General features: G+C 34.4%; 1 protein-coding gene across 1 annotated transcript in view; it reads left to right on the top strand.

The window, feature by feature from the left end:
* The window catches only part of LOTGIDRAFT_239305 (hypothetical protein), a gene marked incomplete at its 5' end in the record, with an annotated part of 27,169 nt that extends 19,037 nt beyond the window's left edge, over positions 1-8,132 (top strand). Inside the window, 12 exons of the mRNA XM_009054488.1 lie at positions 541-688; positions 1,913-2,046; positions 2,278-2,413; positions 3,355-3,450; positions 3,598-3,707; positions 4,794-4,891; positions 5,664-5,748; positions 6,199-6,258; positions 6,577-6,675; positions 7,051-7,209; positions 7,493-7,588; positions 7,743-8,132. Of these exons, the coding sequence (XP_009052736.1) occupies positions 541-688; positions 1,913-2,046; positions 2,278-2,413; positions 3,355-3,450; positions 3,598-3,707; positions 4,794-4,891; positions 5,664-5,748; positions 6,199-6,258; positions 6,577-6,675; positions 7,051-7,209; positions 7,493-7,588; positions 7,743-7,844 (1,323 nt within the window). The 3' untranslated portion in view covers positions 7,845-8,132. The remainder of the gene's footprint in view (positions 1-540; positions 689-1,912; positions 2,047-2,277; positions 2,414-3,354; positions 3,451-3,597; positions 3,708-4,793; positions 4,892-5,663; positions 5,749-6,198; positions 6,259-6,576; positions 6,676-7,050; positions 7,210-7,492; positions 7,589-7,742) is intronic.
* Positions 8,133-11,485: the final 3,353 nt, after the last annotated feature.

Raw genomic sequence — 11,485 nt, 5'->3', positions numbered from 1 at the left:
ATTTAGATGCAAAAAGTGTGCAACGAATATTTGAAAATCAAATTTTTTTAACTCATACGTTATTGGGATTTCGCTACAGATTCTAAAAATGAAAATCCGAGCAAAATCAATCAAAAATTGCACCTTCCAGGCCCCCAAAACCAGTTTTTGCACATTTTGCAAGTGCACCTCTTCCGGTTCTGCAAAAATGTTTCAATTTATATTCATTAAGTACCTAGAAAAAAAGTAACATATAGGGTTGTAAAACTGTTGCTACAGCTGTTGCAGTTTAGGCTGTGTGCCCTGTGTAAAAAACGAAAAAAAAAAAAATGGAAACATTTCGATACCAAACTGGGACTTTGCGGAAGCAAAGTCCCACAATTAATGCTGCTATCCTGGCAAAATTTCTCTTATTGCACACTGTATGGCCATGGCCTTGCCTCATTAGCCTAAAAGAGTGAAAAAAGTAGGCTCCATAAAAAACCAATGCTCAGAATTATGTCGTATTTGAGCTTCCGTAATAATTACTATTTATTTTCAATATTTTGATATTTTTTGCAGTATTTACAAGTCGCAGGATGTTTAGATTCTATCAAAAGAATATCAGGAACAAATTATGGAGCCTTAGTTGGATTGTTGTGTTGTGTTGGTTTTAATTGGCAAGAAATATCTACTATTCTAAGTAATGATATTGCCTCTCTTGTCAAAGGTTCGTAAGGGTTATAGGCACCCGATCCTGTTTGTTTTCCCTGCCAGTAGCGTATTTTAACCACAGATTCTAAAACGCTGGTGGCAATACAAAGGCCTAATGGGGTCTTTCAAGGGTAATATATCACAGCTATATAGTAGCTGGTCAAAGGCCAGATAATACCAAACCTACGGCGGAAACACATTACCATAGGTCCTGTCTTTCAGAGGACATGACGTATATCAAATCTAGTAGCAGTTGAAACGCCAGTAGGAAAAGCAACAGCTAATCTAGACCGAAACATCTGTCACTATTCCAGCCTCTGATAGCTATTTGGACAGGATGTCAGCTGATGTAAAGACGGAAATAATAAGCCCTGTTTAAAAGGGGACATTCCACGTTTTAAACCCATTTAGATACCTCGAATCTGCAAAACCCAGGTATATAGTGTATTTGGAAAGATGAATATTTTTGTAGTTCAGTCATACCATCATTTTCTCCCTACATCATTTATGTCATGTCTATGGTTCCATCAAAGTTTTTTTTGGCGAAACTGCGTTGCGCAGCCAAAAATTCAAACGTCACAGAGTCAAGTGATACTAACAATACGAAAGTTACGGTGAGGCCCAACACTAATTTACATTTTTCTTAAAGGTAATTCAATATTATGTTAGAGAAAACGTATCTTTGAAAATTTGGAGGTGTGGAAAATTCCCATTTAACAGGGTCTTTTTCTTCTGACTCTGTCCAGCTGCTGACAACTGTCAAAATATCCATTAGAGGTTGAAATAGAGGCAGATGTTTCGGACTGTAGCAAATCCAAATCTTGTAGTTTAAAGGGACAGCTCTCAATCGTACTTAGTCTCAGAAACTTGAAAGACGTCTTTTGGCCCTTATCTTTGCTACTTATACGACACTAGCAGGGAAAACGAACAGGATCGGGTGTTATAGGGGATAAAAAAAGGGACTTCATATACATTCTCAATGACGTCTTTCTAATAAGACTGTGCCCAATCACAGAAGATTCACAGGGTTTAAAGGAAGTCTATATCTACATGTAAACACATCGGCCTTTGGCCCAATAGGTAGGACGCGCATTATGTACTAAGGTGCATACTATGAATGCTTTCAGAATATCGATATAATTTGATCGAAAATTTTTACTTCATATGTATGTTGGTAGAGGATAATTTTCTTACCTCAATTAATTTTACTAAAAGACAACTTTTGTTTATTGAATTGTAGGAGGTGCTTTTTGTAACCTGTTACCCGATGTTATTAGAGGGTATGGAATATCGTCTATTGGTGAAGATATATATAATAGACTTGGCAAATTGTTGAACGATAAAATTGGTGATGCAGATATAACATTTAAACAGGTTACTTCAAAACATACTGAGTAGGAAATAAAACATGAATCAGAGAGCTTTCTAAAAAGAAACACAAGATACTAGCACATGCACAATAATGGGTTACCTTAAATGAAATACCACTATAATATGCTTCTGGGCCTTGGAGTTACATAGATATATGTACATGTATTAAAATTGGTGGTTGTATATTCGCGATTTCATGAATTTAACTCTACTTTTTATATCTTTCTGTTCTAGCTGTATATAAATTATGGTAAAGAATTATGTGTTATTGTGACCAATTTAAACCAAATGAAGATAGATTATTTCCATATTAAAACAACTCCAGATATTCCTGTCAGAGCTGCAGTGCAAATGGCTTTAACAATACCAGGTAAATACGGTCTATTCTTTTTCTATTTCTATTTATTGTGTTTTTCAATCATCACGGCAAACCCAATACTTGTGTACATATATCACCTGATATATTAATACCTAACATTATATAGGAGAATTATTTCTGTACTGTTAAACATGGTTAATGAAGCATTTCATAGAGCTATAAAAATGTTTTAATCATTAAGAGAAATTTTCATTTATTTATTTATTTTATTATTACCACCACTTTATGGTGTTCATTCCGTCATATTGCTTTATCTATGTTTTTCATCTTTTTATTTTGTCTATTGATTTTGTGCTATTTTTTATTCAATATGTTTAAATCTAATTGATCAAATGATTTATATCCCGTTTTGGTGCAGGTGCATTTTATTTCATTTCTAGTGCACGAAAGTTATGTGCTATACTTTCCTGCACATGATTGGGCTCATGGTGTTGCGTCATGTTACGTTAAATTTTGAATTAAAAAAACTGGATTATAATTATAAAACACTGTTTCTTCAGCTCTTTCAGTACCTAATAAAAAAGCAATGCTATGCGTGCATAAAAATGAATGACTATATACAAGAGCTACAATCTACTTAATTTGGTTTACTAGATATCTATGTCTCATTTCTTTATAAAGACACCCCTTTCCTTCCACTCAAATAATACAATTGTTTGTGGTTATATGCATTATTTCGTTGTAAAATGTAACGATATGGAAAGAATACACTTCCAAATTAAATCAAATGCAAGATTTCAGCCTGACCACCAACACTTTTGAACTTTGAGTGCTGAACTGAACATCGTCTTTAATACCACATGTGATTTAAAAAAGGTCGCGAATAAGAATAAGATATGATACAAGACAAGTTGCTATTGCAGTTAGGATATAGCAGTTTTGCTAATGAATTCATAGGTGTGAAATCTGTTGGGGTGTTTTCTTCTGTATAGGTATATATACACCAAGAATTGTAAATAAAGAAAGACAAGAATGTATTTATATTGATGGTGGACTTCTTAATAACTATCCAATAAGAAGCTTTGATGGTAAGAATACCATTTTACTTGTCAATTGCAAAACTTCAATTATCTGACGAAGAGACATTAATTAAAAATGGACAGTCATAAGATCTTCAACCGAAAAAACACAGGTCAATCCACCGTAATTAAGATGAGATTACAATTTATTTTCAGGCTCATACCTTTGTTTAAATCAAGAAAATAATTCAAGATTGCCAACACTGATTGGTCAAAATGAAACTACAAATGATAAAGCATGTGATAGAACATTGGGAGTTTTATTGGTAAGACCATGTGTTTTTGATTTTAAAAGATCTACTATAACATAATTTCAGTTTTGAATGTTCTGGAATGTTTTCTAATACAATGGCATATAGATGATTGAGGTCCATTCTGGAATTATTTTCCATGACTATACATGCATACCGAAACACACAGTATAAGTGTGTCCTAGGAGAGGTCGATCTGGCGACTAAGAAAAACTGGATGTTCAATGCTTGCGATCTGGTAGGATGTGAGAAAACTATAGAAAGTGGTGACATAAAGAGGATCTTAAACGAGTGCTTATGTTATATAAAATTTATGAGTTGCCAGATTTAATATTTCCCGAACATTCAAGCTTTGCAAAGGAAATATTTACGAGTCTCATAAAGCGTTTTTTTAAGATTTTATTTATCCCACAACTATAAATCTTTTTGTCTTTATATGCCTCCATTTTGAGGTCAGCCTTATTACACCTTTCTAGAAAAATAGCCTTGTGCGTTACAAAGAATATTTTGGTAAAAACAATCATGTTATTACTAAATCGAAAACTTAATCAAAATAATGTTATTTGGAACAGTGTTGTTGTGTGATAAAGATGAATATGTAACCTAAGTGCAGCAACAACTAAAAAATCGCAGTTGCCATACGGGTTGTTCATGCAATGCCTTATACTTTTACTTGTCGCTTACAGGAATTGTTTCAGTCCTGAGCCCATATAAACTGCGACTTTGTATAGTGATATCACCATTTTTATACTGATTTTCTATGTTTACTTATTATTGAAGACATTGTCATACAGTTATAACAAAAAATAAAAACAAAACAAAAAACAAAAAAATATCGTTCAAAAATCTTATTGTCATATACATGTAGTGTGTAACAGTGGATTTTGTTGGGACATCAGTCCACTCATTTTCGATTGCAAACCTCCAAAGGATCTTTGACAGACACAATCTGTAGTTCCGGACGATTAGACCAGGTCCTTAAATTGACATTTCTGTCAAAGGGTTCAAAACCTTTATAGGTATTCTCTCGACCAGATGTTTACCGTGTTAGAGAGCAAGCATGTATAAGGAATCATGCCTTGATGAAATGATATTTTACAGTATACTGATGCAGAAGATAATTGTATGAAAACCAAACTAGAGTCAAGGCTTGGGGTGCTAATTCCACCAAAACCATGTACAGGAACTACGTTATTCAAGTATGTACAATCTCATTAAACATTCACAGTCACATTCCACTTATTTTTTTTTTCTGCTGAATTATCTTTTTTGTTTTCTATTTTTTTTATTTTTGTTTGCTAAATTATGATTTAATTCTCCTTATATTTCATTTTCGTTCGCTGTTTAATTCTCCTTATATTTCATTTTCGTTCGCTGAGTTACCTTTTTTGTTTACTATTTTTTTTTTTTTTTTTGCTGAATTATAATTCAATTCTACTGAATATAAAAAGAGGTAAACAAAAATGATCATTCAGCAAACAAAAATGAAAAATAAGGAGAATTAAATCATAATTTAGCAAACAAAAATGAAAAATAAGAGGAATTAAATCATGATTTAGCAAACAAAAATGAAAAATAAGAGGAATTAAATCATGATTTAGCAAACAAAAATGAAAAATAAGAGGAATTAAATCATGATTAAAACAAATAAAACATGGCCTAATTATCTGAATTTCTATTTTTTTCTTTATTTGTTGTAAGCGTTGGTGTTACCTACCTAAAGTCTGATCTTCAGAAAGACTGACATCATTGGTACCACAATCACTTTTACTCACATTAGTAACAGTCCTGCTAGAAAACCTTCATAGTTCGTAATTCTTTACAAGTGAATTTTAATTCATAAAAAAGAAATATGAAATCTTGTTCGATATAATGTCGTTTGAGCTATTTATATATAACCATATTGAAAGAAAAACAAATTTTATTGGATGCATAGGTTTACTTTAATTAATTGCCCTCAATAATTAACAGGCGAAACTATGCAATGATACAGAAGAGTGGGGATTTGGAAAAAGATTTCTTTAAAACAAAGACTGTCGCAGAAAACTTTATAAAGGTAATAAAACTATTCAGTGAAATTATAGATATTGTGTAACATTTAGGTTTACATGTTGTTGTTATTTTTTTTTTTTTTGGCGGGGGGATTGGTGGGGTGGTAGGGGAATTATATAAACACGTGAATTGCAAAGTACATGGTAGGAAGATAGGAGTAGTTTTTCCAAGTTCATGATAATGAAAATATGTAAAAAGCAAATATTCAGAGCCCACGAAATACTGCCAAGGTGTTTCTCTTTATGGACATCAACATGTTTATAGGTGCGAATAGACGAGAAATGGTGTCCGGTGCGGTGTGGTGTATACAGTAGAAAATAGAAGAAACGAATCGTGTCCGCACCGTGTCCGGAACCCTACCCCGGGTGTTCACTTCTTCTATTTTCGTTTGTATCGATGATTTTGAACCGTACACCGTATTTGCGGCTTTCTGCCATATTTAAATCCTTTTCAGATATTAGAAAAATTACCGATGGATATTCTAGATAAGAAAGATTTGAAAGACACATTCAGTGTAAGATTTCCTTTAATATTAGACCGGGTTAAACTATAACGATGTCTCTTTGAAAAACGCAGAAAGTGTTCTAAAAGCATTAAGTTCTTTCAGATGAAATGGCAACCAATTGATTTCGATCTACTGTATACATTTATCATTTGATGTAATGTAGCCATGAAGGGTTTGAACATTAACTCTTATAATTCAAGGAAGTGAAGTCAAATGATTTCTTTTCATATTCTACCCTGTTATATACCTTAAGAGAATCAGAAGGTTCCAGAAGATCTAAAACTTCCGTTACTACTGTGGTTAATAATATATGTCCTTTAATTTTAGACAAATGTATTTCCACAAGAGGATGTCGACACACTTTTTGGCGAAAAATCTGATATCAAAACGATTTTTGAAAATCTTGATCATGAAAGGAAAGGTCTGGTAAGTGTTTATAACCCTGGTTCCCAATGTGAGACTATGGTGTCAGGGGTGTGACCAACTGGTGTTGGAGAAGAATTTATGTTGAAAGAACACCCTATATCACATGTGGCAAATGTGGATGAAACAAATTTTTGGGGTGTGAAAGGTCCACGTGATTGCTCCAGGGGTGAAATAGGTTGGGAACCACTGGTTTATAGCGTGTAACAGGATTCGGGAAACTTTCTATGTTTCAGTTGGTCTTTTATGTGCATCAAATGTCAATTATTTCAATTCGTTTATGGAGTCACACTAAGGAAAGGAATTTAGAATATGATTTCTGAAATGGCGAAAATTAATGATTTTGGGCATTTGTCTAAATATATTTTGGTTTTCAAGGTTTCAAGACAAGAGCTGATAAGTAAAGTTCATGAAAAGATGGAAAATATAAGAGATGAACACAACATTACACTACAAAAACATGTTCATAACTTCTCCACATTTATGTTGGCATTGGAAGCTACTGTCAGAAATTCAGTCTCAAAACAACAGATAATGGTTTGCTTCATTGTCATTATATAATACTGTATATCCCTTTAATACTTTTTTAGGAATTTGGGAAATTCTGTCTCGTGTGAATTTCTCTAGGTGCATAAATGAACATGAAATTCGAAATCCCACTCTGCATTCAGTTAGCAAAATGTTTCGCAGCGCCTTGAAAGAGTTTTGCCAAGTCAGTAAGGTGCCGAAACCTTATTTTTTGTAATCTTTTCATAAATGCAGAAAATGTAAGGTGGATTATTATCAAGCTATTTCCATCATCATCATTCTGTTCCTATAGGAAAGCGATGTTGAGAGAACTGTTGGTATTAATTCGGGCTATATTGATGGAGATGATAAAGATTTAACTGAAGCGGATAAACAATTCCTAATAGAGGTACGTAGACTATCATGTCTTGGTACCTAATCCTCCTTTGAAATGTCGTACTGGGTTAGCTAACTAGCTATTACCAGGAAATCTAACATTTGCTGTGCTGATCTGATGGATCGATTTATGCCTTTCATTGATTGTAAATTTGTTTTTATTTCAGAGAGGATACAACTCCACTAGAGCCTTTCTACAATATTACGTCGCACAGCACAAACCACACAAAAAATTAACATCACAGAAAACGGTGGACGGGGATTCCTGAATTTCAGGACTATGCTATTTGTCTTTCCATAACAAACATCGTATGATGATACATTGGTCACCTCCTGTTATAGAATATACTGTGATGTCTATTACAATGTGTTAAAAGCGATTATTTCTTCAATTAACATCTGACTTTGCCACTATCTTACATCTATATCCATATATATACCCCAGTTGTTAATAATTTTCTTCTGGTGATTAGCCTTCATGCTATATATTTTTATTTTGAACATTCTATTCTACATAATATACTTGTAAAATACAATATTATAATAAATTCATATACAATAGCCTACAGTATTCGAAGACAATATTTGTATTTGTATTATCTCATTGTTCTTGATCAAATTATTCTTATTATTTGATTGATGATGTTTCTAATGAATAATTCAACTACACTTGAGTTTGAAGATTGTGTGAGGACTAGGAAATGCTTGGGGAATCAGAGGAACTGAAACCTGAATGAAAGAGCTATTATAGATTCCTTGTTAAATCAGCGACTAAAATAGATCATATTAATCTTGCAACCTTTTGTATTAATATTCATCAGCCTCACACCCAAAAATTGCTGAATAAGGCGAACATAATTTATTTTTGAAATTTTTGAAGGTCACCAGCATATCCTCAATGCCTGCATTTGCATTGAATGTGGTGGATCTGTGGATGTTAGCCTTATTCAGAAATATTCGGGTGTGGTGTTCGTATTGAACTAACTTCCTCCTCACAACAATAAGAATGCATTTACATCATTGAAACTGAGGAGGATCTGAGAGCATTTCTTGGTAACATACCATCAGTAGCTAAAGATCTCACAGCTAACACCGAGAGACAACATTGAGTCCTACGTATCAAAATTCCACTGATCCATTTGAACTACTCCCCATCAGTGTTTCACATCAAAATTTCAGATCCACTAGAAGTACTGTTACATCACCAACAACCTTCGACTTTGACCTCATCAATTCTCAACGATTTCTCACCCCAGAATGGGAAAATAGGGCTGAGGCTTATACAGTAGAGATATCACAGGCAGATAGGATGACAGCACAGTGGATCTCAATGATTATGTGGCATATATTCTAGGAATCAGTTCGACTTTGTCCTCAGCGTTTACTGGCAGAAGCAGCAGCCCCGAAAGCGAGTTTTTCTGGCAAAAATCTCATAACTAGGTAAGAAATTCGGGCAATCTCAGATATTTCGCCCCTCCTCGGACGTAAACCTGGCTCCGCCACTAAGAAGCGGAATATATTGTATCATTATAGTTTGTCTTATAATTCGTAACAGGGTTTTCATCAAGTTATTGCCAGATAATATTGAGTGATTTCATGAAATCCATAAAGATTTTAGTAAATTCGCGAAGTCTATATATGAGTGAAACAGGGATTTCAGGAACTGGCTGAAAAGGAAAAAGGGTAAAAGGCGTTCTATGCATAGTAGAGAGCAAAAACACAGCATGCCAGCTCCATACCAATGTCTTTGACCTCAACACATAAATATATACATACATACAAACACACACTATCATGCACTTTCAAAACAATTCCCTAACTCCAGTCTCGAAGCAAGTCCGTCAATATCTCTTTAAACTACATGGAATAGTTTGATTTAGAGCCTCACATAATCCCACACTCGTATCTCTAACGCCCTTAACTTAGACCTAATGGCCTAGATAGTTCCTACAAGGAAATCGATGGAAATAATTCGCCGGCCAGCAACCTATAGAATTTTGTTAAACCTAACACAAAATCTGGAGCAACCTAACCGAACCTAAAACAAGCCTAACTTTGACGAAAGAGAAACGAATGTGGGTTCAAGGGGTAGCTACAATAGAGCTAATATCAGTATGAGATGATGCCCTACCTAACATTGATTATTAGCTAAACCATGTCTAATAACAGATTCTAACACCTACTCAAGCCTAACAGCACACCTAACACCACCAGGAAACCCAAACCTCCAGTTCAGTTCGGCTTTCGGTAGCATTCCGCGACCTGCCTCGGGATCCTGGTCGTCTTTCAGTGTTATGCCCACCAAATTTGCCACCTCCATGACCCACTCAAAACCAGCAACACCTGAGCTGGATACGAGGGAGTGAATCACCCGCTCACAAGCCGTATCGGGCAATACAAGGGTACCAGCTAATCCACTTCACTGGTCGATGACTCTAGCCGGAGCAATGGCGCAACTAAACCTTGTACCAACACACACACACATCATATTATACGTCCACCGGTCATATCGGAGACTCAGAGAGCGAGAAAGCACGTCCATAAACAGTTTTCCAAAGGAACAGGGACATAGATTTGCAGAACTGTGCGCTTTCTAATCGCCTCCCCCGTTCCAGCACACACCGGGAATATTTGTACACGAACCCAACCAACCTACTCAAACACCCACCTACCTTTAATGACTATTTTTCTAACATCTCCGTTCAACAATGAACACCTTAGTCACATGTAGAAGCTTTTATTTCTTAACCCATGATTTCAGCTCACATCCAAGTTGAGATTTAAAACAATAGAGTGTAGATGTGACTTGTTCGATTGGTCTACTTTCTATCTGTATAGAACTCCTTAATTAGTAGACAAATCGAAATATCTTAAATTGCCCGAAATTCTATCATAGTTATAAGATTTTGGCCGTAAAAATTGCTTTCGGAACAGAAACGAAAGTTGAGACAACAAATCAGAAAAAGAAAGAAAAATATCTGGGGATAATATAAAAGAATCAAAGAATGTTTCAGAGGAAATTGTTGTCATTAATGAAGATTCCAAGAAAAGTGTAAAAACCTCCAAAAAATCTTTCGCACCGAGGAAAACACCCCAGATTCCCAGATGCGTATGGATTAAGAATTGTACCATTACAAATGGCTACCCGGAAATAGAACCCCTAGGTTAGCCATTCTACATTCTCCTTACACTGTAATATATAGATAATATAATTTACTGAATCCTTTTTCGCATTTATTCGTTTTTTCCTATTTTTCTTTCTTTCACATGGAGGTATTTCCTGTGATCTTGAAAGTTCAAATTTAAATTGCTGAACCAATTAAAGACAAAAAAAAAAAGAATTCTGATATACTGAATAACCACCTTTATATATATATATTTAAAAAGGCCAATCATCAGTAAAATTTTTGTACAGTTGTTTGTGAATTACAAGGGGAAGGTGTTATGTATAATTTCATAAATGATAATAAATATTGGACATATTGGTTCTGTTTGAATATTTCTAAAATAAGTCAATTATAACTAGGATGAATTTTTCAAAATTGTTCACGGAATGTGATAACTGTTAAATAATCATAAGGCAAATTGACACAGTAGTATTTTGTTCACACAGTCAGTTGGTCGCGCTAACTTGTGACAGGAATTTGCTCCTTAATAGGTAACAGTGAAAGTCAATAAAGTTAAGTGGCGATCAGTTTGGTAAGAAAGTTAATTGGTCACAGCGTATTTCTGTAATGGGTTACAATTGTAAAAAGTCAATAGGTAACAAGATAAATATGTAACACCGTAATTTAAGGTCACGAGAAAAAAAATGGCTACAGACTCAGACTAATGTGGTCACAAATTAAATTTTCTCAGGTCGAAAAGTTAGAATGGTATCAGTCATATGGTCACCAGGTTGTTCGCAGAA

Source organism: Lottia gigantea, assembly GCF_000327385.1.
Source record: "Lottia gigantea unplaced genomic scaffold LOTGIsca_219, whole genome shotgun sequence".
NCBI classification, from domain to species: domain Eukaryota; kingdom Metazoa; phylum Mollusca; class Gastropoda; family Lottiidae; genus Lottia; species Lottia gigantea.
The sequence above is the reverse complement of the archived record's forward strand: the minus strand, read 5'-3'. Positions and strand labels throughout refer to the sequence as shown.